The following is a 27,585-nucleotide window of genomic DNA, read 5'->3' on the forward strand; positions in this document are numbered from 1 at the left end:
GGAAACTATATATAAAAAATAAGCAACATTAATATTCTTATAACCTCAGAAGTTATTGGTACAGGTCTAGAATGCCTACGCAGTTTCGCCAACTGCACAGGTGAAACGTAGCGTGTGGCATTCGACTGCGCAGTTTTTTAACCAGCTTTACCTGTGCAGTCTGTGCAGTTGAACGAAAGAATATAGTTGAACTGTACAGGCGTAACCTAGTGTGTATGGCCAGCTTTACTTCACTCTTTGGACATCACTTTCTAGTAGTTTATCTACTTGTCACTAGATGGCGCTAACAACGCAGTAGTCCTATTGTTGAAGTTCGCATATAGATGTCGCTTGGCCTTGGCAGTGAAGTTAGTGCTGTACCAAACTGAGATTATGTCAAAAGGGGGAATGAGTCACGCTTCAGCTAGAGATCGAACGAAAATACGGTCAGTCGGCTAAACCGGGCTGGGGCGACCAACGCTCGGTCGCGCATGAATGTCATTCACGATTAGCTAATATTAAGTGTTAACTAAAACAACATTCTCGCCCTTTAGTGTAATGTTAAATTACATAACATACAGAATAAAGTGAATTAAATAAGGGAATTTTGTAGTGTTCATACAAAATTATCCTTTTTCGAATACGGTAACCTTGTTGTCCTAGTTAAATTGTTTCTTCTAATATACCTAACATTCGTTAAATGTTTTCTACGTAGTTTTCCTTCATACAATTAAATTGCTTAAGGTGAGTGTAAAACGAGTTCATATTCATTTTAACTTCATTTTTATAGTAAATTTAAATTTAATAATGGGAAGTTCGCGTTTAAGTCTATTGGTATTCGCGATGTTAATTTTTTCTTGCACTTATTTTAACTACTTTAGTTTTTCCATTTAGCTAAATTTACTTTAGGTGTCTAGGTATAATTTGACTGAAATACTTTTTGGAAATTCCACAATTTTCCATGAAATTATTTAAAAAATGCCTTGTTTTTTCTGCAAGATAATATCTCGGTGTGAAATAAAAGCCTATGCTGCCTTATGACATCAATGACATCATCCTACTTGGCGTTGCAACTCAAGGCCTTTAATCCATTATATGGAGTTACCTATAACAAGTTTTATTTCTTTAATCATACTTAGAGACTGATTAGATCTATCAGTATAGCAGTTTTATTAATATTACTGAATTATTGTCTTAATACATGTGCTTATTCAACAATAGTACCTACCGATGGCAAGTGCTTATTCTCCTTCCGCTTAGTTTGCTCTAGCCTCGTAAGGCCCACCATACAATGATTCCCTATTTTTAATTTGAACCTTGTTGTAAAGTAGATTAGGATGACTTTAGTTTGTTTTAGAAAACAATAAAACAAATGAAATGCTACCTTATGTAGTTTCTGAAAGGTTTGAATGAGAAACAAGTGTACATTGTAATGCACATTGGGCCTTACGAGGCTAGAGATAATAGGGATGGGTAATTGGGTACCTCCTAACTACCAATCCTATAACTCCAGAGATTATTAATAATTAAAGTAAATGAAACGTTAAATTATGTACATGTTAATTTCCGATGCCGACGTTTCAAATATTAGGCAGCATTCGCAGTCACTGTTTTTTTTTTGCATAAAATCATTTTTTAGTGTTAAAGAAGGTATCGTCGTCGTATCAGTTAACTGATTATCCCTATACAGCAGCGTGATAGGGGTTAACAATGGTCAGTTTAACTATCGCTGTTTGCCCTAAAGTTGACTGGTAGATATTAACGCATTTGTGGCGTAAATAAATTAAAATTAAATTAAAACTTTATACCTACGTTGTGCGTGAGGGGTTCAGTTTAGGTACACGTGGGGATAGGTTTTTATATTATTTATAGGTGAAAATCATTAACCTTTAAATCACTACATTTTCTTAGTCATTACTTACAAAAATTTTAGCAACGGTATTTCTGCATACAGCACCCATTTTTCGACTATTGTGATGACAAAATATTTTTATACGAAATTAATAAGCAGATAGTTTTCATCGGTTTAACAACTTCTAAAGGGATTTATTAGCCCTTCAGGAGAGATATTATAGATAAATAATAAGATATCTAACTATTATGTCCACTGTGCAGCAAAGAAACACACAGTGCACATACTTGTGCAACCGTGCCTTTACAGTTACGAGACATTAGTTGATATTCCCAGCAAGGGTCACCTGACTTCACGCGTCCGTCTGTATTAAACCGTACCGCAGTCATTATTTCACAAGCTCACAGGCTATTTTAGTTCTGGCTACCGGCGTGGTATAAACGCTATTGAACGAAGAGTATAGAATAAAGTACGTATTGATGGCATGTAAACTCGTGGCTGTCTCAAATAAAATTGGAACTGAATGCGACGAACGTCGAACGTCTGCCAACATTCACCTATCTCCGATTAGATCGAACTCTGTTATGCGGCCAACGACATTGTATTTTGGCTAAAATCTAGCGACCTGAGTAGCTGCGAACACGCATTACAGCACTACAATCAACAATGTACTTTGCGGATATTATTAAACTCGCTATTATTAGGTGAGCGCGTACGATATGTCATGCGGCCTTGATCGTTATCAGGGGAACCGGTTAGACAGACAAGTCGGAAGTGATAATCCGTCTAACTAATGAACAGATTCAATCTAGGTAAGTACTTGATAAGATAAGGGTTATCATATCTTTACAAACTTAATCTTTTAGGCCTAATAGACCGCGGGCCAGGAGCATATATCGTCAGTCATCGCCTCCCGATAGTCCCGATTGATATTGTGTCAGATGGTAGTTTAGTTTAGATGCTATTGTGAATTTAAAAAATCGTCAGCCGGTTGTATCGCGGTGGAAAAGGCGTCAGCTGATCGTATGAACATGTAAAAAATACGCATATCCATCACGCGCTCAAAAGCTGTTCCAAAATACCAAAATAACTCTCCCTCGAATTCTTGGCTTAAACGTAACAAACGTAGAAGTAGGTACGTTGACCTTACGTTACGTGATTCAGGCACTTGGTTACGGTAATTGTTATTGTTACAGATATATGTCAGGTAGTGTATGGTGATTTTTTAGTTGTATGTTGTATCACCCCATATTATGACGTAAACCAGCATAGGAGATAGTGCTTATTTCTCCGTATCACGCTAACTAAAACGAGAGGCATACATTGTACGCGTGATGATTAGGTAAATATCACTATTTTCTAGCAGTTCTAAGAAACCGCTATCCTGCACCGTTATCTAGATTACTTATACCAATACGTATAACTACTTATATACCCATAGCAAATTTTAAAATTTTCTGTAAGTATATAACTTACAAACTACTTACATTTTAAACTAAACTCAAATACCTATCTCAAAATTATACTAAAGGCTACAAAATACATACATCCAAATTAAATACAAACTACAATATAACTAATAAAATTAATGTAACAATATATCTATCTCCAAGTAGGTAGTAAATTTCCACAGTAATATTGAAAATTCTAGTACTACCTACATAGTTGAAGTTATAATTATAACATGGACCACTGTAGTAAATTAATGCATTTAAATTGAAGTTTGATTTCGTGTTCAACGGGAAACTGTTCCTCTGTCCGTGTACGTGAGGTAGTTCAAAATAAATAATTGTATATTCCGTCGAAATCGCTGAATAAATAGTGTTATAGAAATGCATGGTTTACTGACAAATTAACTGCTCTATTTTTCAGTTTCATAAAAGGGAAAATGTTCACCTTGGGCATATGCCCAAACGTCCATCACTACACCCAGCTACTTTGACTACGGCAATAATTAAAGTCTTGAATTTCAGTAATGTCACGAAGAAGATTACTTGTTGGTGGCGCCACAGGCGTCGCCGGCGCAGCGCTAGCAGCATGGGCTCTCTCCGCAGATGACTCGCCCGCCGTAAGTAACGAGGAAACCCTCGCGACCACAGATAACTGTCGTATAGCAACAGAAATAGAGCCAATCTGGGGGCACGGGAGTGCCCCCGCCAAGACGAGCAAAGCGAAGCGCAAGGGCACTACCTACCTTTTCTCGAAACGCTTCGTCGTTTTTTCGAACCCTCATAACTTTGGTTTGGATTATACCAGATAAAAAATAACTCGGGATATGATGTCAATAGTGGACTTATTAAGCATAACAAATTTTAAATTGCATAGCTCTTCTGATATTATAGATTTTATTAATATCAAAAAATCCCGATTTCGTCACTGACTCACTGATGATCATCAACCAAAACCTTCTTAGTACACAAACAAAAAAAAAAAAAAACCGTTGAACCGATTTAGTTGAAATTTTGTATATATTTGGGGTAGTTTTCAACCCCAAAATCACCCCGTTAAACGGCAAAGCCACATATTTTGACTAAGGTGTAGTTTGTGAAGTTAGGGCTTGTAGAGTTAGAAGCTTGGCTCTACAAGAGATCTGACAGTGATAAGTTTTTGACAGTGTGAGCCTTATGTTTCGTCTTGGCAACATTTTTGGTGGGACATCTTTATAGTTTGTACTTATACTTGACGCGGCCAATGAGGATCCGTACGATCCGTATGACAATGACAGTTCATTTTTGTATAGAGTGACTATCAAGTGTTAATGTCTAATGTTTTTGGACTTTTTTTGGTACTATAACACATTTTTTCATTTAAAAAAAAACAACATAAAACATATTTATTCCTCTTTACAAATTCAAGTTGATGCTTACACATAATAAAGAGCTATAAGTACAGTGCAGAATTCGAAAGAACAGGGTCTGTGCCTTCCAGTTGACCTGGTTCCTACACTAGGCGGGGCTGAGGCTGTCCCGTAGGAAACCAGCTTACATCAGAGTTTCATAATTTGGCGCGAATTGATACAAAGAGTAATATGAACGTATTTTACAAATCTATTGATAAGTTAAGTTAAACTAGGCTACAACTAAATACTAACTAGTCTAAGAGTGGTCTAAGATAAGGAAACAGAGCTGCAGAGGTTATAATAGTAGATATAACAATTGGTAATTACACTAATTACTTAAGGTATGTGATTTAATGTGAATGTGCGTGTGTGTAAGGGTGAGCGTGTGTGTGCGAGGGAGAAGTTAGGTGTGTTAGAACCAGTGTTCTAAATTCCTTTCAGAAGGCTCTCGGTTTCAGCATAGGTTAAAGTGCTAAGCCATTCGTGAAGCTTCGATTTTAATTGCTTGGTGGTAAGGTTTTTAATTTCTAGTTTGCTGCTTTTTTTTGTTATTTAATGTAACAATTAAGTAATAAAAATAATGTAAAAATTTATTTCCTCAATTATTTTTGAAATTAAGTCTATCCAAAAGCGAATTGGAGAAATTGTCATTGTCGAGTGTTGACACATTTTTAAGTAAGTAACGATTGTGAAATATGGTTACTAAAAGTTGTGTTAGTTATAGGTACCTGAGTAATTTAGTTTTGTTTCGTCTATCCTTAACATTAACCTTAGATAACTATATTTTATCAGAATATAATATTGAGACTTAAATAAATAATATTTATATAAGAATTATTGATAAAGTTCATTGAACATTGAACGTGCAAATGAATTGAAGAGTAGGTAGCTAGGTAGGTATCTATTCACCTATCGGTATATTAAGGCAGTTTAGTTAAATTATGAATACAGTAGGTATATAATTAGTACATTATAATATTTACAGTACATGTGGCGTTACTTTACCGCACTAGTGCGATAATTAGCACAATACGTAACTATATCGAAAATTTAAAGGGCCATATGTACTGTAAAACTTTGTACGATACATCAGATACGACATGTGCGAATAGGTAATTCGCAACTCGCGTCGATTTAAAACACTCCCTTCGGTCATGTTAAAATTTACCGCCACTCGTTGCGAATTTTCTATTTTTCGCACTAGTATCGTAATAGTATTTTACCGGGAATTCCTTTCCAGATTTGGTACAAGCCATCAACGGTTTCGGCCAAGACTGAACGCAAGAAGAGACCGCTGCCGTCCCGAACTGAACAGATAACCAGCTTGCAAGGCGGACATACTTACGATGTGCTTATCATCGGTGGCGGCGCCACTGGTGTCGGCTGCGCTTTGGATGCTTGCACAAGAGGTTAGGACCATAAACAAGGTTTTAGGAAATATTTATTATTACAAAAACGAACATAATACGAGTACATAATAGTTATTTACGATACAAGTGCGAAAAAGAGGAAATTCGAAACGAGTGGCGATAAATTAAAACACGACCGAAGGGAGTGTTTTAAATCGACACGAGTTGCGAATTACCTATTCGCACGTGAATCGTACAACGTTTTACAGTACATATGGCAGTTTAAATTTTTGACATAGTTACGAAATGTGCTTATTTACTCACTAGTGCAGAAAAGTAGCACCATATGTACTGTAAATTCATTTTTCAACACACTTGCTCAAAACGACGTTTTTATTCCACCGATTTTTGGCTGATAATCCTAGATATTAAATACGCGTGCTCTTTCAGTGTATTATTCCACTCGTGCTTTTTCATTATATCAAAGAGGATATAATAAGATAGAGCGGCACTGTCATAGTAAATTTTGTAACCACTGTAAATTCACTGCCATCTATCGACATACTTTAAAACTAAGAATGAAGATTTATAAAAATACGTTAAAATGTATTTAAATATAGATAAATGATTTTTTTATTTGCATTAATTATTTTTATATGATTTTGACCCATATTCTTTCACTGATATACGTTAAAATTATAAATAACAAACGAAACCGTCAGCGCCCTCTATACGAGAGTAGGCCAAAACTAGTGGCGCCATCTGATCGAGAATCAAATTTTCGTGATTTTCGAGGCACGTTTTTTCCTTAGACTGTATCCATCTATTACGGAGTTATATTTATCTTTGATTATATTATCCGACTGAGTTAAGAAGGTAACTGATTGCTAATAATATGCATGGAAAGGGAGCCTTTAATTGGTCAGACTAGCGGGCACCGGCGCGCCCGCCCGCCTGCGCAGTGCGCGACCCGGCCGGCCCGCCCGCCGCGCCGCCCGCGGCCGGGGCGAGGGGCGGCCGGCAGTATGACAGATGCAACACACAATACTAACTGTTTTAACTATTAAAATTTGATTATGAGTTTCTTTTTTTTCTCGCAAGTGTGTTGAAAAACGTCGTATGAAACGCATGTGCATTGGTCATTACACACATCGGCTTTCTTATTGCGCGCTCGCTTACAGCTCGCGCGCACAATATCGCCTCGTGTGTGATGACCAGCTGTCTACGCGCGGTCTGTTGTTGTACGTATAGACAAGGTCACCTTGACCTAAGATAGCAAGCTCGTATGTGTCGTATGACCCTTTTGTGAGTGCAATGAGCCAGATGCCAATGCAGAGCCGTGGTCAGTCCAGAACGCAACGCATATTTAGGATGTTCATTATTAGAGGGGCCACGGGTGTTTGACACCCACTACTTAATAGGTTTGCACATGAGGTTCAAAACCCCATAGTTGTGGTGTCCAAGCCTTCCTAAGGCTCGACCGGGCGTTATTGTTTAGGTTAGATTTTAAGAAATAATTATGATTTAATTAATTAATTTAATTTGAATGTTAAATTTAATTTGAACTATAAGGTAATTCTATTATTTAATGTAATATACTAATGTAATGTGATATGATCCTAAGTTGGTCGAAATAAATGAATTTATTTATTATAGTTAGAGAGGCATGTTTATAGGGCAACAGAACAGATATTAGTTATCTTTCATCATCTTACAGATATCAGAAATGAAATGAATGAACAAAAAACCTTACGTTACCTACATATTACCATCATTTAACTATTATCCATATTACTGACTGACACAACTGTCAATAACTGACGGTCTGATTTGATGATTGTAGTCTGTTATACCTAGTAAGTATATCTTATACCTTTAAACGAGCAAAAAGGTTAGGTGGTTAGTGGACTGGATATACCTATAGAAGAGCTGTTTTTTTTCTTATTATTACAAGTTTTCTCGCGAAGCCCTAACAGAGGCTTTGCGGAGCCCTAGGGATCGGCGGAGCACACTTTGAGAATAGCTGCACTAGACTAGGTAGAGCTAATAATTCATTTATTTATTCCGACCAACTTAGGATCATATCACATTACATTAGTATATTACATTAAATTGAATTACTTAAATTAAATTATTAAATAAAAATTTACATTAAAATTAAAAATTAAATAAATAATAAAATCATAACTATTAAACTTAAGTCCTAGCCTACACAATAACGCCCTGTCAAGCCTTAAGAAGGCTTGGACACCAGCACGTGAATCATTTGACGATTCAGCTAGGTACTGGCAGTCAAACCTCTCCGCGAACGCCCTCAACTCCGCGACCGCGCTAAGGTTGACCATATTTTTTTATTTTATTTTACAGTACGAAAGTCGTACTTCGTCGTTAAGGTTTCATCTTATTTCAGGTCTCCGTACAGCCCTCGTCGAAGCCGACGACTTCGCCAGCGGCACCTCTAGCCGCAGCACCAAACTCATCCATGGCGGCGTCAGATACCTGCAGAAAGCTATCATGCAGCTCGACTACGACCAGTACAAGATGGTGAAGGAAGCGCTGCACGAGAGAGCTAATATGTTAGAGGTGGCGCCGCATTTGACCAGGCCACTACCGATTTTGTTACCGGTATATAAGTTAGTATAACCTTTGCAGATAATCGACCGTCCCACAGTGACCCATGCTACTGCGGGGTCGTACAGTGCTATCTACTTCTTCAACAAACAATTTGTTACGTGTCTTAGTATGTCAATTCCTTTATTATTTTGAAAATTCCGATCATCTCCTGTGATAGTTGAATGGAAGTTGCCTTTCTTTGGCATATTAGTTTTGAATAGCACATTGATTTTGTTTCTCCAGATGGTGGCAAGTACCCTATTACTGGTTCGGTATCAAAATGTACGATGTGGTAGCTGGCGACAGGAACGTGAAGAACTCCTATTATCTGTCCAAAAAGAACACACTGGAACTGTTCCCTATGTTAAAATCGGATAATCTCTGTGGTGGCATCGTATATTATGATGGTGAGTAGTTAATTAAAATTTAATTTAATAAGTAATCAATTAATTCAGGCATGACCCATATAAGTGTTAGTAACAAGAAGTACAATTTCATAGAGCCTACCATGCAACACTGTATGTATACTAATTATACTTAGAGCTAGGACAATACAATACCGGGTGAGCAATACATACACTTTGATAAAAAATAATAATAATAATGAGTTAGAGAAGCCTTTTCTAGTTGATGAAGTACAGTACAGTATACGTTAGACTTCATCCACCAAATACTTCGCTTTGCAGATAGCATAGCCAATGTCAATTTGCTGTCGATCAGTAACTTAATGCTATTGTTTCAGGCCAACAAGACGACGCTCGAATGAATCTGGCCATCGCGCTGACTGCAGCTCGGCATGGCGCAACAATTGCTAATCACGTCAGCGTCACCAAGCTGCACAAGACTGAAGGAAAACTCAGCGGTGCTAGGGTTAAGGTAAACCATAATTTTTAATCACGTATGAGAACAGGTCTCGAGTAAACCCTAGAGGTAAAATGAAAAGTCATTTAGGTCTAAAAATTGTTCTTATCTTAAATGCAAATAATTTGCAACTAGAACAAATCGAAAGTTAGAATAAAGTATCGAAATACTGCTGGCCGAAACTGTTATCTTATATGTTTCCCGACTAACGCTCGCGAAACGAAATGTACTAAATGTTGCTGACGATAAATTCCAGGATGAGATTACCGGCAAGGAATGGGATGTGAAAGCAAAGTGCATCATCAACGCGACCGGCCCCTTCACCGACAGTATCCGCAAGATGGACGAGCCCACGGTTAAAGAGATCTGTTGTCCGTCCAGCGGAGTTCACATTGTCTTGCCTGGTTATTACAGGTAATACATTTTAACTATAAAACTCCCGTGAGACTCAAACATATTAGATTATTTTAAACCGGGTCACTCACGTATTATTAAGTCGAATAGCTCGACATGTTTCGGTCCAATTTACAACATTTACAATTTAAAACATGTCGAGCTATTCGACTTAATAATACGTGAGTGACCCGGTTTAAAATAATCTAATACAGGTAATACATATTACATATTAAAGTTAAAAATAAGGGTGATACTTATATTGGTGGAGCAAGCTTACTTCAACTGTGTATGATCGAAATCTTGACGAAAAAGTCTCACAAAACAAAAACTCTTTTCAGCCCCGAACATATGGGTCTCCTAGACCCGGCCACATCCGACGGTCGCGTTATTTTCTTCCTGCCCTGGCTGAAGGGAACCATAGCGGGAACCACCGACATGCCCTGCAAGGTCACGCACAACCCCAAGCCGACGGAAGACGAGATTCTGTTCATCCTCACTGAAGTCAAAAACTATCTCAATCCTGATGTTGAAGGTTTGTATTTAGCTGCTTGTAGTTGTTGTAGTGTAGATCCACGTTCTCAATATAAACGTTTTTTTTCTTCTGACTTGTTATCAAGGTTTATTCCCATTTTTATATTTACGAGTATAAAACTTCAGATTAAGCTTATGACATGAAATCATTCAACCTTAATGCTCTAAATTGTCAAGGCATTTATAATAACCTTATTACGCTCCAGAGGGAGATCCACAATGTGTGTGCTTAAAACTTTCTAGATTTTAGGGTTTAACCGCTGCAGATGGCTTATACCCTTAGGAGTTTTAGAGGGAGGGGCTGTGATTACCATAAAAGTTTTACATCACAACAAACCCATCGTTATAGTACCAATAAAATAGCTTTTAATTCCAGTCCGTCGCGGCGATGTACTCTCAGCATGGTCCGGCATCAGACCCCTAGTCTCCGATCCCAACAAGGATGACACACAGTCCCTGGCCCGTAACCACATCGTGCACGTATCCAAGTCCGGCCTCGTCACTATTGCGGGTGGCAAGTGGACCACGTACCGTGCTATGGCGGCTGAAACCGTCGACGCTGCTATTGAAAGTGAGTGATAAGATTCAAAGACTGATATTTTCCAGTCTAATAATCCAATTGGTGATTTCATTAGCTCTGCCGGGTGCAAAATTAACTCGAAAATGGGTGAATCAACTTTTAGAACACTTAATTTCGTGTCCCTAGACTCACTAGCAAAGAAAAATAGTTTTTTTAAAAACCACGTTGATTTTTTTACTTTTTTGTTTACACGGGCATTATTAGATCCATGAGTATTAATTTAACTAATTAAAATTAACAACTTGATCAGATAAATGTTACATTTTGTATGGTAACGCGGCAGAAAAGTTTACTCCCATACAAACATCAGGGACACACCATTTTTGTATTTTTCTGCCCAACACGAAATCAGTGTTCTAAAAGTTGATTCACCAAAATACAGCCTTTATGAGATACGTTGTACTTTCGGTATCTTCTAAAATTTACAGAATTTAAGCTTCTAATACTAATAGTTAAACACTGCAGTCCTGATTGTATAAGAGAGTAACTCTTAAATCTAAAGGGAAATCTGTGCCTATTTGAAGCTTCTCTTCGAATTCCCATTATCAAATAGGTAACTACTTATTGACTAGTGTCAACTCTTGTGATACCGATTCAAAATGCCATAACTCACAAAACTCGTTATATTTCAGGCGCCAACCTGAAGCCGCTGTTCCGCGAATGCCAGACCGACGCATTCCTCCTTGAAGGCGCTCACGGCTGGACTCCCACCATGTACATTAGATTAGTACAAGATTTTGGCTTGGAGATGGAGGTAAGAGTGAAATCAAGTACACTGAACGACTAGTAGATGTAACTTCTGTCGTATAGCAATTTTTAATATGTAGGTAATCTGTCAATTTGTTTTTTTTTTCTGTCAAATTAATATGCACCTTTTTTGCATTTGTTTCAGGTAGCACAACACTTGGCCAAGTCATACGGTGATAGAGCGTTTGCTGTTGCTAAGATGGCCGCTATGACCGGCAAGAGATGGCCTATTATCGGCAAGAAAATTCATCCAGAATTCCCTTACATTGATGCTGAAATCAGGTTAGAAAAATTGACTTATTTTTTCGAGAATTCCTATGTACATGACGGCCACGTTCCTCAACGTACAAGCGATCGTAAAGCCAAAGCCATAATGAGAGTCCATTCACATTCGGCCGACAGTAGTAGGTGTATGCAGAATATAAATTGATGTAGAGGTACAGAACCTCATACAAACGGAATTATGAATGAGTGTTGATAAAAACACCACCTTCTGAACAATCGAGTCTTCCCACTTCTTGGGTCTATGTCTGTACTGTAGTCCAGCTTTGTATTAAACTCGCTACATAAGCAATCGTCCGTGTTCACAGATATGGTGTCCGGGAGTACGCGTGTACATGCGTGGACATGCTCGCAAGACGCCTACGGCTCGCGTTCCTCAACGTACAAGCGGCCGTAGAGGCGTTACCAGTTGTCGCCGACATCATGCAGGAGGAGCTCAAATGGAGCAACGACGAGAAAAAGGTAGGGTACCCATAACAATAATATTTACAGTACATATGGTGCTACTTTACCGCACTAGTGCGATAATTAGCACATTACATGACTATGTCGAAATTTTAAGGGCCATATGTACTGTAAAATGTACATGTGCGATTGCGAATAGGTAATTCGCAACTCGTGTCGATTTAAAACACTCCCTTCGGTCGTGTTTTAATTTATAGCCACTCGTTTCGAATTTCCTATTTTTCGCACTTGTATCGATAATTACTATTTTAGATGGCTTCTCTATCTTCATCATCATGTGTGCTTAAATCTACGGTTCGCGTTCCTTAAAGTACTAGCGGCCGTAGATGCGTTACCGTTACCAGTTGTCGTTGAGAAAATGCAGGAGTAAGTTCAAGTAGACTAAAGTAGGTAGGATAACCATGAAAATAATAGCTTTGAATGGTTTCTCTCTACCTTCATTGTCATGCATTAAGTCTACGGCTCACGTTCCTCAACGTACAAGCGACCGTAGAGACGTAACGTAACCAGTGGTTGCAGACATCATGCCAATGCCAAAGGTAAGATAACCATAAAAATGAATCCGATTTGAAGTATTTTTCTACCATCATCATCATGTTGTTAATAAGAGTCATGACTGGTATGATTTTGTTTGTATTCATGGTCATTGTCACCGACTCGTATCTATCTTCCGCATCCCTTTCATAATATTCTGGTTCTGTTTATCTGCGTTTGCTTATTTTTTGTATCAACAAGACCTAACACCACTTGTTTTAACTTCAGTTCATAAATACTTAATTATATGTGTGGAATCTAAATCCTATTCCCTTAAACTGGAGTCCATACTATACTGTTGTACTTACTGCCTTCTTCTTTTTTCGTCCTGGGGTTCCTTTCTTATTGGGGTGTAGGGCTCGAATCATATTCTTCCACTGGTTTCTCCCTTGTGAAGTTTGGGTCTTGGGTCACTTTTTCCACCCCATTTTGTATTAACGTTGTACAGTCGAGTTAACAAACATCTTTAGGTACAAGCCAACATTCCAAAAATAGATTTACACGCCTCTAATACACTGACAAAAACACATCTCAAAATCCCTGGGTGAACACAACACGGTATTCCAAGCTGAATGTGTAGGAATAATAGAAGCTTGCAATGCTATAACAAGACGAGACGACAAATGAAACGTGAAAATATACTAATTCTGTCAGACAGTAAATCAGTACTACAAGCGCTATGCAGCGACAAACTTACGTCAGACCTTTTATACTCGAATGTCATCGAATCCTCATTGAAGTGAGCAAAGAAGTCAAAAAAGTAACAGTTCAATGGATAAAGGGGCATAGTGAATCAAGAGCAAACGATGCAGCGGATGAACTGGCCAGAAAAGGTTCAGAAACACCGGCATATGGACCCAAGCCCATCATACCCCTATTACCAATATCTTACATACACAACCAACTAGACCTACATCACAGACAACTGCACAATAAGTACTGGAATAAAATGGACACATGCAGGCAGAACAAGGATATCTTACCGGAACTGAACTACAAGCTCACCAAAATACTTCTGAAAACACCTAGACACCAACTACGTAAAATAGTAGGATTAATTACAGGACATAACACACTAAACAAACACCTACACAATATGGGTAAAACGTACAGCCCCATGTGCAGAGTAGTACAGTTATGAAATTTGGTATGTATGTTAATTAAAGGTCTCTTTTTCATGTCCACACTATTTGACATTTGGGGATCTCGAGGAATCGCCGCCATCTTGGAAAATGTGTACCATCCTGGAGAAATTTGCGTTTTACTCTAAATATACGTTCTTTATGAAAATATGGTGTAAGGCAACATTAAAGCTTATTAAATTCTACACAAAACAGTCCTAGATATCTCTGCGGAAAAAATACATCTTGTTATAGAAAATAATAGCTGAATCCAGATTTAGCGCTTATACCCTTTCAGGGGATATTCTCTTAATATGAAACTTGGAGGAATATGAATTCCACTTTTGTCTATACGTTTGTACACGTTCTACCCCAATTGCAACATTTTACTCGACTGCGACTTAAACAGAAAGTAGGGTTATGGGTTTAAATACTGAAAATCAGTACATCCTGTAGCTCAGGATACTGGACGGATTTTTTAAAATGACATATCGGTAGATTCCTCTTGCTCTTCACAACCTGTTTACACTTGTTTTTTTTTTTTTAATAACCTGTAGTATCCCACTGCTGGGCAAAGGCCTCTCCCTTAGATTTCCATGACTCCCGTTGTTGAGCTGTTTCCGGCCAGTTATTAGTGAAGGTGTCTAAGTCGTCCCGCCATCTCCGCCTGGGCCTGCCACGTCCGCGCTTCTTTTGCGGCATCCACTATCCGGATGCATGCGGCAGACGTGACCTGCCCAGTCCCACTTCAGCCTAGCGGTCTTCTCCCCTACGTCACTTGTTTTATTAAAGAAAAATCAATACAGCCGCCTTGAGAGGACGCCGAATATTAAATCATATTTTTACTCCTAGCGCCTAAACTATTGAGTGGATTTCAATAAAATAGACATCAGTAGATCCATAATTGGTACACGAGTGCTATGCAATACAAATTTACTAAAATAAATTGGAGCTTCGGGGACCACGGGGATTAAACGCCATCTTGAAAAGTATAAGTCTTTTTTGGTTTTTCTGTTTTTTCGGAATATCTGGGTTTAATGTGAATGCTGTGTATGGCGAAACAAAAGCTTATTAAGTTCTACACATGGCGATTCCTCGAGGTCCCCAAATGTCAAATAGTGTGGACATGAAAAAGAGACCTTTATTTAACATACATACCAAATTTCATAACTTTGGAAGGATTTCGAGGTTAGACTTAATTCGATTGTACTAGAGCGTGCATGGAAGAAGAGGAAACAACAAAACACATTCTCATAGACTGCAAACAGGTAGAAGTGTACAGGAGCAAATACCTAGGAACTCCGTGCACACTAAAAGAGGCAGTTAGCAACCTGAAAACATTGTTAGGCTTCATTAAGGAGCTGGGGTGGCTAGAGTAGCGCTACCTCGTTTCACGCAAAATAGGCACAATGGTTGTCGATTTGCGGAAGAAGCCCAGAAGCACTAACACTGACAAAAAGGTCGTGTGAATATATTTTTGTAGGTAACTTTGGCTTGTAAAGATGTTTGTGAATTCGACCGTACAAGGAATTTTAACTTTGATAAATAATAATGTTTCTACATTTCTGGCAACAGTATTACAAAATCACTTCTAACAAATTTGATTGTTAAATGTTGATTACAATTAAAACACTTTCAGAGACAAATCAACAAAGCCAACGAATTCTTATGCCACGAGATGGGTCACTTCGTAAACCGCGCCAGTCGCGACAAGATCCCCATCAACCTGAGCAAGGACGAGATCCAGACATACATCAAGCGGTTCCAGATCATTGACGCCGATAGGAAGGGATACGTGTCAATCAACGACATTAGGAGGAGTCTTAAGGTAACGTGATAGGGTTCATTATCATTAAGGGGCTACCCGAGGTTTTCATCGATTTTTGACAAGTTTTGAATCGTTGAATCTCCTACTCTTGCACTACATTTTTGTCTACCGGATTTTTTCGTATCTCGATTGCTGTGAAAGATCTTACATATAGGAAATCTACATATTTGGGTTCGTATTTGACGTCTCTAAAAACTGGTCAGAGGTTTTAATTTTAAACTTATTAACACAAAAGTTATGAATGAAATAAAAAGATTCAAAGATAGAAAGATTTTCATAAGAAAGTAAATTAACTTGTTCTTAGGACAAAAGATATGGCCAGAAAACAAGTTTTTGGCCTAAAATTGTTAAACATTGATGCCAAATATCTCGAAGACAATGAACTTTGAAGTAAATATGGGAAACTATATCGCTTAAAGCCGTTGCTGTTAAAATGATAAGCTACACAAAACATTAAAAAAACAAAGGGGTTCAGATCGAAGGTCATTGGAGCATGGGATCCCTTAATGGAATTTTCCTGAAGGATTCAAAATGTTAATCAAGAGTTTCTGTATAATGCAACTAATAAGTAATCCTTCTTTTATAAACTGAAATAGATGTCATATATTAAAGCCATCAAAATATTTATTAAAATAATTTGATTTGTTCCCAAAGTTGTGTAATCCTTCTTTTGAATTTTTTTAGAAATCCTTACAAATTCAGTTTTTGTTATTTAAAGTAATTAAACTGCGATCAACGAAATAACTTAACAGTAAAGGATATATTTTTGAATTTGATGTTACTTAAGAACGACCAGGAAATATTAGTTTACTTTGAGCTAAGAATGGTCAAATTTTTCACGATGTTTTCTTCCAAGTACTATCAATGGAGTAAAAGTTTGTTTCGGTCTTAAAACATTGGTATGTTAACTGAAGACCCCTTTTATATTTTTCTAACCACAAATGTTATAGAGTATGGGTTTGAAGCCGTCCGACGCAGAACTAAGCGCCCTTCTGTCCGAGATACATCTGACATACCACGGTCAGATGGAAATACAAGACTACCTGCAGGTAGAGGGGAGAAAGATACTTTAGAGGATATCATGTCTGTGTCGTCGTTGGGAATATTTTTCACAGATAGTGTGAAATAATACTGAACTATGCTATATGGAACTATCTCCATGCAAAGATTAACTACAGTCAGTCAACTCACAAGAAGATTTTAGAGAGCGCGTGTTAATAAGTCTTTGAATGACTGAGGCTAAACTACGGTAAAGTCTCAAAATCTATGGTGCAGAATCACAGATATAGATACACGTATACATGGTATATTTATATCTGTGTGCAAAATCAACAAACAATTTTATCTGCTTTTACAACGAGTACTCAAAAGAAAGATCTGAAAAAGATGCACCGTCTTGTAATCCCGGATGTTTCCTTTGTGTTCTGCGATTGTTTATCTTTTGTCCATGATGTGGCAAATTGACAAGTTCCGTATAGCATGGTGTTCACTAATCGCTTCTCATGTCCATGTTGCTTGATTCCGGAGCGTTTCCACAGGCCTCCGGCGAGGAAGTCACCGGGGAACAGTTGCACGAAATTCTGAAAGAGATCGACACTAACATGAACGGCCAAGTCGAGCTCGACGAATACTTACAGGTCCATATCTAATGTTTTGAATGATCTTTTTGCAAGGCCTTGCCCTTTTAATTTGCTATTAAAGAAATTATTTTGTTTGATTTTGTATGATCTCAATAACACGAGGCACGTAACTATGTACCTACAGGCATTTTGTACGAAGTAAACGTAACGTAACTAAAACTGTGACTAAAATTCTGGTCACCCAAAATGAAATTTTAGTATTCAAAGCAAAGTTAATATATCCACAGCTTTCTTTTGGATAATTAATATAGCAAAAGCAATCTCTCGACTGCGTTTCGTATACCATCGACAAAGGCCTAGCTAGTCTAAAAACTTTTTTTTATTTAAGTTCAATGTTTTATACTGGCGCTATTTTTTTTATTTGAATGATCTTGCTCGGTGTGGACTATTTATTATAACATATATATCGCTTGTCTACTTCTTCAAAGTTTCTAAACGATTGATTTTTTTTTCATCACACTTGTTTGAAAGAGATCTTATTTCATGCAGGTGTACTGAAGGGTAAAGGCCTATATTGTTCCCGCGGGAGTTATGGATTGTGAAAAAAAAAACTTAATTTGATCAATTTAATAGCCGTTCAAAATAATTTTACACAATTTTAAATCGTGACTGAATGCCAAAGGTCTGTGCCTTCGATGCCTATTAACCTATCAAGAAATGACAATATGGCGGACGAATGCTTGATATGTCAACGTATTTAATAATTATTACGCTTAAAATTTAGTTTTTTCTTCGCAAGTGTGATGAATATTGTGTGTAACTCCAGGGGTAAGAATATTGTAAACTCGAGTCTGTAATAGACCTCGTTTACAAAATCTCGGTTACCCACCTCGTTGCACAATGTTACTATTCTTGCTGCTGCTATATGTCGCTTGCCGTGTCTTTGTCACACTGCATGAACTATACCACAACTGCATGCAATGTTTATATATTAACAATTATGAACTAACAATTTTCATTTTACGCTGAGGTTCTAATAATTCTAACTTAATAATTATTAAAATTTGTGCTTGTCATAACTAGATGTATTATTATTACTTGCTTTAATTAGAATTATTGTTTTTATATTAAACCTAGAAACCTCCTGAAAAAAAAAACATTTTCACGTCACCTATTCGGAAGAGGGCTTTTTCTTCCCTGCTAGGAGGGATCAAATTGGCATTTTTCTTCTCTGCTAGGAGGGATCAGTGGCACTTTTCTGTTCTAGGTCACTATTTTCGTTTTTTTTGTATAAGTACTATATTTAGACCTTGAATAATCTTTTGAAACATAATAATTTCCTCATAGGTGATGTGAAAAGCAGTATGTGTCACATGGTAGCAAAATTATTTCCACCTTGGGCGTGAACACTTGAATCCCTCACTACGCTCAGGATTATATTTTAGAATCCCTCGCAGTCGCTACTCTCGGGATTCTATTATACTCGCTTCGTTTAGGATTCCATGTACGGCTGTACGCCCTCGCCGTAAACATGTCATTTACTCCCTTGTGACACAATCTACTATTATCTAATAAATGACAAAACTTCAATTTATTTGAACATTTATGGACACGTAATAGTCATACTTGTTATGGCCATTTTTTGCCCGGATGCTGCACTTCATGATAAAAGCAAGCCGCTTTGCACAGTGCTAGTAGGGACCAAACTGAGTGATTTGACCCGCAGCAGCGCAAGTTTCACCCCTTAGGAACAGAGATGGCGCCACTTCTTTAAAAAATATTTCAAAAAATTCTACAAGCTAAACCAATGAACCGATTTAAATGGTTAATATCTCAAATGAAAGCTCATTATATACATTACTTTTAAAAAAATACTCAAAAAATATATACTGATTACTTTCGACAAAAAACGGCATCTGAAGTTTTTTTTTTTTACTCGATTGATAGTTTTTACTTGGTTTCTCAAAAAAAATGTATGGAACATGAATAGCTTAATGCATGAATATATTACTGAATAAATAACAAGTATAATAAAAAAAACCCGACACCGATACCTCGCATACTTCACGAAATATAAAAGTTTGAATGTGAGTGTAAATTTCTTCAAAATATATTTCAAAAAATTCTACAAGCTTAACTATTTGACCGATTTCAATGTTTAATATCTCAAATAAAAGCTCATTATATACATTACTTATAAAAAAATACTCATAAAACATATACTGAACCGTTTTGGCAAAAAACGGCATCTTAAGTTTTTTTTTCTTACTCGATTGATAGTTTTTACTTGATTTATTAAAAAAAATATTATGGAACATGATAGTTTAATAAATATATATATATAGTACTGAGTATATAAAAGTATTACAAAAAAACCCGACACCGATACCTTTCATTCTTCACGAAATATTTAAGTTCAATTATGCACGTTCTTACAAATAAATCCTTTAAAATAAATCTTCAACCGCAGTAAGTGCACTGATTTTAATATGAAATGTGTCATATGGAAAGAAATCACCCAATTTATTTTAATAAATAAAAACTGAATAAAGTTTTTTCCTGGTGGTGAATTACAAAAAAAATATAACAAAATCTAAAATTAGGAATTATTTTTATTTAAAGTGACTACATATTTGTAAACAAAAAACTTAAATGTCCTCTTCGGGTTCATATTTATTTATTGCAACCATGGTTTTATAGGTATTACAAATTCTTGGTAGTTCCACATGGACCCCGTTGGGGCATAGCAATATTACATGCATACTTAGGATCTAATCTTAAATCTAAGTGTATAATATAAAAGTAGGTCAATTTGTCAATTTAGTAGTTTTTATACATATAAGCCGAATTTAATCAGATAATTGTCAGATAATTGTCAGTGTATTAAATACAAAAATAAACGGGCAACTAATTATTATTAGGTGATGTCAAAGAGCATATAATCACTACGTTCTAAGTCAAATTATATGGTTCACCGGTAGATGTAAAACTGAAAAAGAAAAGTCGTTTTGAAGTACTCGTACCATTCCAATACTACAAAATCACTGATCATACATGAACTGGTTGCTGTAGATTACTGTTGAATTATTTTTGTGCCTAGTTGATAACCATTAAACCTATAATTTTGTGCCAGACCTATAATTAGTGGTCAGCATGCAAAATAACCCTGGATTGAAAATTACATTAACTTACTTTTGATTTGTACAGCCACATTTGCATGATTTACACTGGGCTGTGCATGGCCAGCTGACGCGACGACACCCACAATGCATAGTTTCGCAGCCAGATTTGCAGCCACAATGGTCCAAGAGGCTTAATTGAGACCAAATCGCGGTAACTGCCCGACCATTCCGGAGTCCAACTCTCTTTTTCCTCAGTCCATCCCCAAAAAGATGTACATGGTATGGAAACTTCTGGTTTCAGAGCGTTTCCCCATATATGGCCCTCTTGGTAAGCTGCTCGAAGTGCATGTTTATAGAGAGCAGCTGATGTAGGTGGCAGGGTTGGCAGGTTCTAATTTCTCGGCCAAATCAGATTTGTTCCCTGAACGACGCCCTCCATTGACTGACAACGAAGGTGGACAAATTTGGTTTTCGTACTGGAAGAATTCGTTCAGATCAAGCTGCCTTTCTCTGGCCACTATAAAAAGACGGGAAAATAGGAGTATGTCAACTTTTAAGTTTTTGATTTTGTCAGTTGTCAGGTGTGTAACTACATATTTTAATTTTAGTATAAAGTTACCCTAGATTTGTGTTATTGTTTGGCCAAACGGAACACATAAACGTAAATGAAGTTCACAAATCTTTGTTTGCTTCAAAAAACAAGCTTGTGACAAGCCTGCTACCTACACCAGCTGCTCTCTGTAAACATGCACTTCGAGCGGCTTACCAAGAGGGCCATATATGGGGAAAAGCTATGAAACCAGAAGTTTCCATACCATGTCCATCTTCTTGGGGATGGACTGAGGAAAAAGAGAGTTGGACTCCGGAATGGTAGGCAGTTACAGCGATTTGGTCGCAATTAAGCCTCTTGGACCATTTTGGCTGCAAATCTGGCTGCGAAACTATGCGTTGTGAGTATCGTCGCGTCAGCTTACCATGCACAGCCCAGTGTAAATCATGCAAAGGTGGCTGTACAAATCAAAAGTAAGTTAATGTAATTTTCAATCCAGAGTTATTTTGCATGCTGACCACTGATTATAGGTCTGGCGCAAAATTATAGGTTTAATGGTAATCAACTAGGCACAAAAATAATTCAACAGTAAATCAACAGGCACAAAAATTATCCAACAGTAATCTACAGCAACCAGTTCATGTATGATCGGTGATTTTGTAGTATTGAAATGGTACAAGTACTTCTTAAAACGACTTTTTTTTTCAGTTTTACATCTACCGGTGAACCCGAAGAGGACATTTAAGTGTTTTGTTTACAAATGTAGTCACTTTAAATAAAAATAATTCCTAATTTTAGATTTGTTATATTTTTTTGTAATTCAGCACCAGGAAAAAACTTTATTCAGTTTTTATTTATTTATTTTTTTATTTATTAAAATAAATTGGGTGATTTCTTTTCATATGACACATTTCATATTAAAATCAGTGCACTTACTGCGGTTGAAGATTTCTTTTAAAGAATTTATTTGTAAGAACGTGCATAATTGAACTTAATTATTTCGTGAAGAATGAAAGGTATCGGTGTCGGGTTTTTTGTAATAATTTTATATACTCAGTACTATATATATATTTATTAAACTATTCATGTTCCATAATTTTTTTTTATGAAATCAAGTAAAAACTATCAATCGAGTAAGAAAAAAAACTTAAGATGCCGTTTTTTGCCAAAAGTATTCAGTATATGTTTTTTGAATATCTTTTTATAAGTAGTATATATAATGAGCTTTTATTTGAGATATTAAACATTAAAATCGGTCGAATAGTTTAGCTTGTAGAATTATTTGGAATATATCTTGAAGAAATTTACACTCACATTCAAACTTTCATAATTCGAGAAGTATGAGAGATATCGGTGTCGGGTTTTTTTTATAACACTTGTTATTTATTCAGTAATATATACATGCATTAAACTATTCATGTTCCATACATTTTTTTTGAGAAATCAAGTAAAAACTATCAATCGAGTAAAAAATAAAAATTTAAGATGCCGTTTTTTGTCGAAATTATTCAGTATATATTTTTGGGGTATTTTTTTAAAAGTAATGTATATAATAAGCTTTTATTTGAGATATTAAACATTTAAATCGGTTCATTAGTTTACCTTGTAGAATTTTTTGAAATATTTTTTAAAGAAGTGGCGCCATCTCTGTTCCTAAGGGGTGAAACTGCCGCTGCTGCGGGTCAAATCGCTCAGTTTGGTCCCTACTATCACTGTGCAGAGCGGCTTGCTTTTATCATGAAGTGCAGCATTTTGTTCATAACAAGTATGACTATAATACCGTATAATTGATTGTAAAACTGTCATTTGCTCACTGCAAAGCATTCCTTTGACAGGTCCTTCTATTATTTGTATTTCTTCTATCCGCCATTTTAAAAAACTGGATCTTAGCGCTTCGAAATTTTTAATAATTTAAATTAATACCATTTTAAAACGTTTTGTCATTTATTTATGACAAGCTTTTGAACGAATACGATACGAGTAAATAGTATTCAAATTTTGATACTGCTTTTATATAATGTGTCGCTTAACTTCAAACTTGGGTAAATCCATTCGACCCTCTCAGCATATATCTACCTTTTCTTTATATCAGAATCGCATAATCTGACAGATGGATTTACCTGAGTTTGAAGTTAAGCGACTCTAATTTGCCACAGTTTTATTCTCAAAAACAGGCGGCAAATTTGTAAATTCTCAGAAAAATTATGCAAAATGTTTTAAAAATACAGATGATTCGCTTAAAGGACCAGTGTTGCCTGTACTATTATTCTGTACTAGGATGCTTTTCACAAAAAAAAAAAACATATAGAAAGCTTGCCCGTTTCGATTTCGACAAAAAATATTTCCAGTAGGCTGTAGGCAAACCTTATTTTTCTACTACTTTTTCCTAGTCTTCTTCAGGCACGGATTTGAGCGGATCATCAGGTAATTTGATACATCTGTACAAAGTGTATAAATGTACTAACCCTTAATTGAACGACAGATGATGTCGGCCATCAAATCTGGCCACGTGGCCTATTCCCGTTTCGCCCGCATGGCTGAGATGGAGGAGGAATATCACGAAAAGGAAATGCTGAAGAAAAGGATCACGGTCGACAGAAGCGGTGGCGGATTGTAAACTAAACTTCATATCGTAAGTACCTATATGCAATTGTTTTGACAAATTTGTCAAACAAATGACTGTTGTAACGAGTCAGGTTGTCAGCATGAGAATAGATAGGATAGAGGGTTACTGACATAGTAAATTTTGTAGTCACAGTAAATTTACTGCCATCTATCGACTCACGACTAAAACTAAAAATGAGAATGTATAATAATATCCGATACGAAATATGAGAATATTATATATATGTCGACGCGCAAGTGATATAATTAGTAAATTCATATAATGGTCGCTTATATGGCATATCATAAAACCTTGTAGCCAACGACTCTTATGCTAAGTGCCATAAATCTAGACTTATATTGACCGGGATATAGACCGTGATTACCTTTTGTATTATTTGTGAGCTCCCGATTGTGAGCTCAGACAAGATATCAAAAATACTAAATAACTACTCTGTAAAAACTATCTTCACCCCGCACAGGAAAATTGCACAATTTCTGCGGTCGCCTAAAAACAATTTTCCCCTGGAAAAACCTGGTGTATACAAAGTTGAGTGCAGCTGTGGTAGTTCGTACATTGGGCAGACCAAACGCACTATTGCCTGCAGAATTAAAGAACACATTGCTGCGGTCAAGAACAATGACGTTCGCAAGTCAGCTATTGCTCAGCATCTCCTTGAGTCGGGTACAAATCACTGGATCGAGTTGCATAGTCCCAAGGTCATTTCGACAGAACGCCACTATGTACCAAGATTGGTAAGAGAAGCCGTTGAAATTCACAAATACAAAAATTTTAATCGTGAAGATGGGTTTAAACTGTCAAATGTGTGGAATCCTGTGATTTGTTTGTGTAAAAAACCAGTGATATCCGAATCAAACACGCGTAGTGACACCGTGAGTGTAGTGTGTTTGGACAGACCAACGAGTGTGAACGCGACCGGACCAACAAGTGTGAATGCGACCGTTGGTAACGTTGAAAGTGAACGCAGCCGACGCGCAAGAATGAGGGTAGACAGAGCGCTGTCTACACAACTTTGACACCCACCCGCTATCTTCAGTCACCCGTGAACATGATGCATGTAACTGCGTCGAAATATCGGGAGCTCACAAATAATACAAAAGGTAATCACGGTCTATATCCCGGTCAATATAAGTCTAGTGAAACTAACCGTGAATCATTCAAAACTCTAATTGCCATAAATCTGTCATTTAAGTAGGATGGGAACGTATTAGATGGGGCCTGGGGCCAAGCTGTTTTTATACAGTTTGAATGTGTTCCTAGAATTTGCTCTGTTTGGTAATAAAGGCCGTGCCAAGATAAGCTAAGTGATTCTGCCCCCCTTGAGTTTGGTCTTGTAATTTTTATAGATTGTGTGGCTCTACATTAGTTATTATTGTGCCAAATTTGAGAACCCTAAACGTTATAGCTTTTGTTAAAAAAAAATGAAATTTTATTTTTCTTTGATATTTTTTTTTCTAGTCAACCAATTTTAACGTGCTTGGCATATATTGTACATTTAATAAAGATGATTAAATGACCATAATTATATTTTTATTATCTCATAGAAAAAGAAATAAATAAATCCAATTAAACTTTTTAGATTTTTTTTTCTTTCACTTTCACGTTAGGGACCGCTCTAATTTTTTCACTGGTAATACACCCACTAACGTCCTATAATATGTATTTTTTTCAAAATTTTGGATGAGGGAGAACATGGAGATATCTTTACTTGAAATGACATGTAAAATGACTGCCTTTTACCAATAAAACATCTGAATCTGAATGCTTTACATACATTTCCTAGAACCGCTATAATTCAAATCGGAATGATTACAACCTTTTTAGAAAAACGTACATGTTGCAGTTTCCAGTTTTTTTATAGTGTACGGTGAAGCATTTTATTGGTTTTATTATAAACTCGTAGATGGGCTAACACGATTGAGATAATTTGAGATTCCATTGAAATAGAGTCTAAAGTCTATTGACAATGAATCAGTGTTGTACCATTCGGTCACGTTGTACCTGCTGTTTTTTTTTGGTAGTGGCCGTTAGCTGTTTGGCTTTTTGGAGGTATTTGGGTCGAGTTTTTTTTGTGGTCGTAAACATGACGACACTTCAGGACTTTTGTCTCATCACGCTGTGTTATAGATAAAGTTGTTTAGCAATAAAAAAATAAATATTGCAGACACACTTGGGAAGACGGTAAAAACATGAACAAAAAACTTTGAAACAGAGTTAATTTAAATGACTTATAAAGTACCGTGATTAAGGACAGTATTGATAAAGTACAGTGATGTTACATGAATATTGAAAGAGAATTGGTTCTTTTTCACTGTTATTTTTTTAATTATTTGGAAGAAGTAAGAAGCGCAATGAATTCAAATTTTGTTTGTATTAACGTTTTAATCTTTTGAAGGAGACTTAATAATCAATTTGTCCTCACGTAAGCCGTACATCCTTACGTAATGATATGGGCGACGCGCAAGTGATAAAACTAGTAAATTCAAATAATGGTAGCTTATATGGCATATCATAAAAACTTGTAGCCAACGACTCTTATGCTAAGTGCCATAAATCTGTCATTTAAGTAGGATGGGAACGTATTAGATGGCGCCAAGCTGTTTTTATACAGTTTGAATGTGTTCCTAGAAATTGCTCTGTTTGGTAATAAATCAGCTCATGGTTTTTGTAGACGTGAGTGAGGGTGCAGCTCATGGGAGCTGGCACACTCGGTGATCGAACGTGGTTCTGTTCGGACAGTAGCAATGAAGGGACTGCATGACGCCTCGCGTACGAGTTCTCACGTTAAATATCTACGCCTACGGAACGTACTATATACCTAGTACACCTAGCCATTCCTGAATAGCCTGAAACCTACATAGTGCTCCGATATATATGGATATCTTTTTTTATATGATTTTGACCCATGTTCTTTCGCTGATATGTGTTAAATATCAAACGGTCAACGCCATCTATCCGATAATGACTTTTTCTTTATTTCCGAGCCGCGTTTTTCCTTAGACTATTAATCTTATACGGAGTTACATATGTCTTTGTTATCAGCCTTGTCGAGTTGTCAGGTACCCTATTACCGCTACAATCCTCAAAGCATGCGTAGGTACAGGTATAAACTGCGGAGCTGTCGATTTCGTGTTTTCTTTATTTAAATGCACAAAGCACTAATAGTTTTTTTTTGTTACAGGTCTAAGGCGTATCTAATCTAACCTAATCCAGTCATAAGTATTATTAGGAATCCAAAACAACCCATGCACTACTCTTTAAAATTAGTTTTTTGGTTAGACCAACACATTAATTTAATTTATAATTAGCTTTTAGATTGCATTATGTGAACTCAAATATTTGATTGTAGCTAAAAGCATTTGCAACATTTCATTATAAGTAGGTACTTACACAAAATGATATAGTAATCACTTTATTGTATACAACACAGGTTTATAAAAATAAAATAAATGTTATTTATCATCTTCTTTACAAAGACAACCTTGTAGTACCTACATATCAGCTGTAGGCCCTTAGAAATTCTTTACATTTCTCTAGGACTTATTGACTGTTTCCAAGTCTTTTTTAACGCCATGTGAATACTTCTTCAGAAATAAAAAATTATACCTAATTTTATATAGCCACAAATAGCTAACGAATAAGTGTACTGAAACTAAAATATGTTAAACAATTTGAACAAGATCTTTATATATTATAAAATGTGCAATTTAATAAATCAATTTTTAATCAA

The 27,585-nt window shown here is 36.5% G+C and overlaps 1 protein-coding gene across 2 annotated transcripts; it reads left to right on the forward strand.

The window, feature by feature from the left end:
- Positions 1–497: 497 nt before the first annotated feature.
- On the forward strand, positions 498–27,585 carry LOC134740784 (glycerol-3-phosphate dehydrogenase, mitochondrial). 2 transcript variants are annotated; one of them, XM_063673399.1, is made up of 16 exons: positions 498–723; positions 3,805–3,899; positions 5,911–6,079; positions 8,430–8,652; positions 8,876–9,039; positions 9,375–9,508; positions 9,750–9,907; positions 10,228–10,421; positions 10,797–10,991; positions 11,633–11,754; positions 11,893–12,029; positions 12,338–12,491; positions 15,789–15,977; positions 16,928–17,026; positions 23,712–23,861; positions 27,037–27,585. In XM_063673399.1, exons 2-15 carry the CDS (start codon positions 3,807–3,809, stop codon positions 23,844–23,846), a joined length of 2,166 nt encoding a protein of 721 aa, XP_063529469.1. In that variant the 5' UTR covers positions 498–723; positions 3,805–3,806; the 3' UTR covers positions 23,847–23,861; positions 27,037–27,585. The 2 variants fall into 2 exon arrangements, with proteins under 2 accessions (XP_063529469.1, XP_063529468.1); XM_063673398.1 differs by lacking the exon at positions 16,928–17,026 and adding an exon at positions 17,516–17,614 and having other exon boundaries at positions 505–723.

This window comes from Cydia strobilella, chromosome 4, assembly GCF_947568885.1.
Source record: "Cydia strobilella chromosome 4, ilCydStro3.1, whole genome shotgun sequence".
NCBI lineage: Eukaryota > Metazoa > Arthropoda > Insecta > Lepidoptera > Tortricidae > Cydia > Cydia strobilella.

Bases quoted from the DNA above. Each gene is read 5' to 3' on its own strand.
- LOC134740784 (XM_063673399.1), top strand. From the start codon at position 3,807: ATGTCACGAAGAAGATTACTTGTTGGTGGCGCCACAGGCGTCGCCGGC. The intron at 10,992-11,632 runs GTGAGTGATAAG...GTTATATTTCAG, and splicing joins CGTCGACGCTGCTATTGAAA to GCGCCAACCTGAAGCCGCTG. The intron at 15,978-16,927 runs GTAACGTGATAG...CAAATGTTATAG, and splicing joins ACATTAGGAGGAGTCTTAAG to AGTATGGGTTTGAAGCCGTC.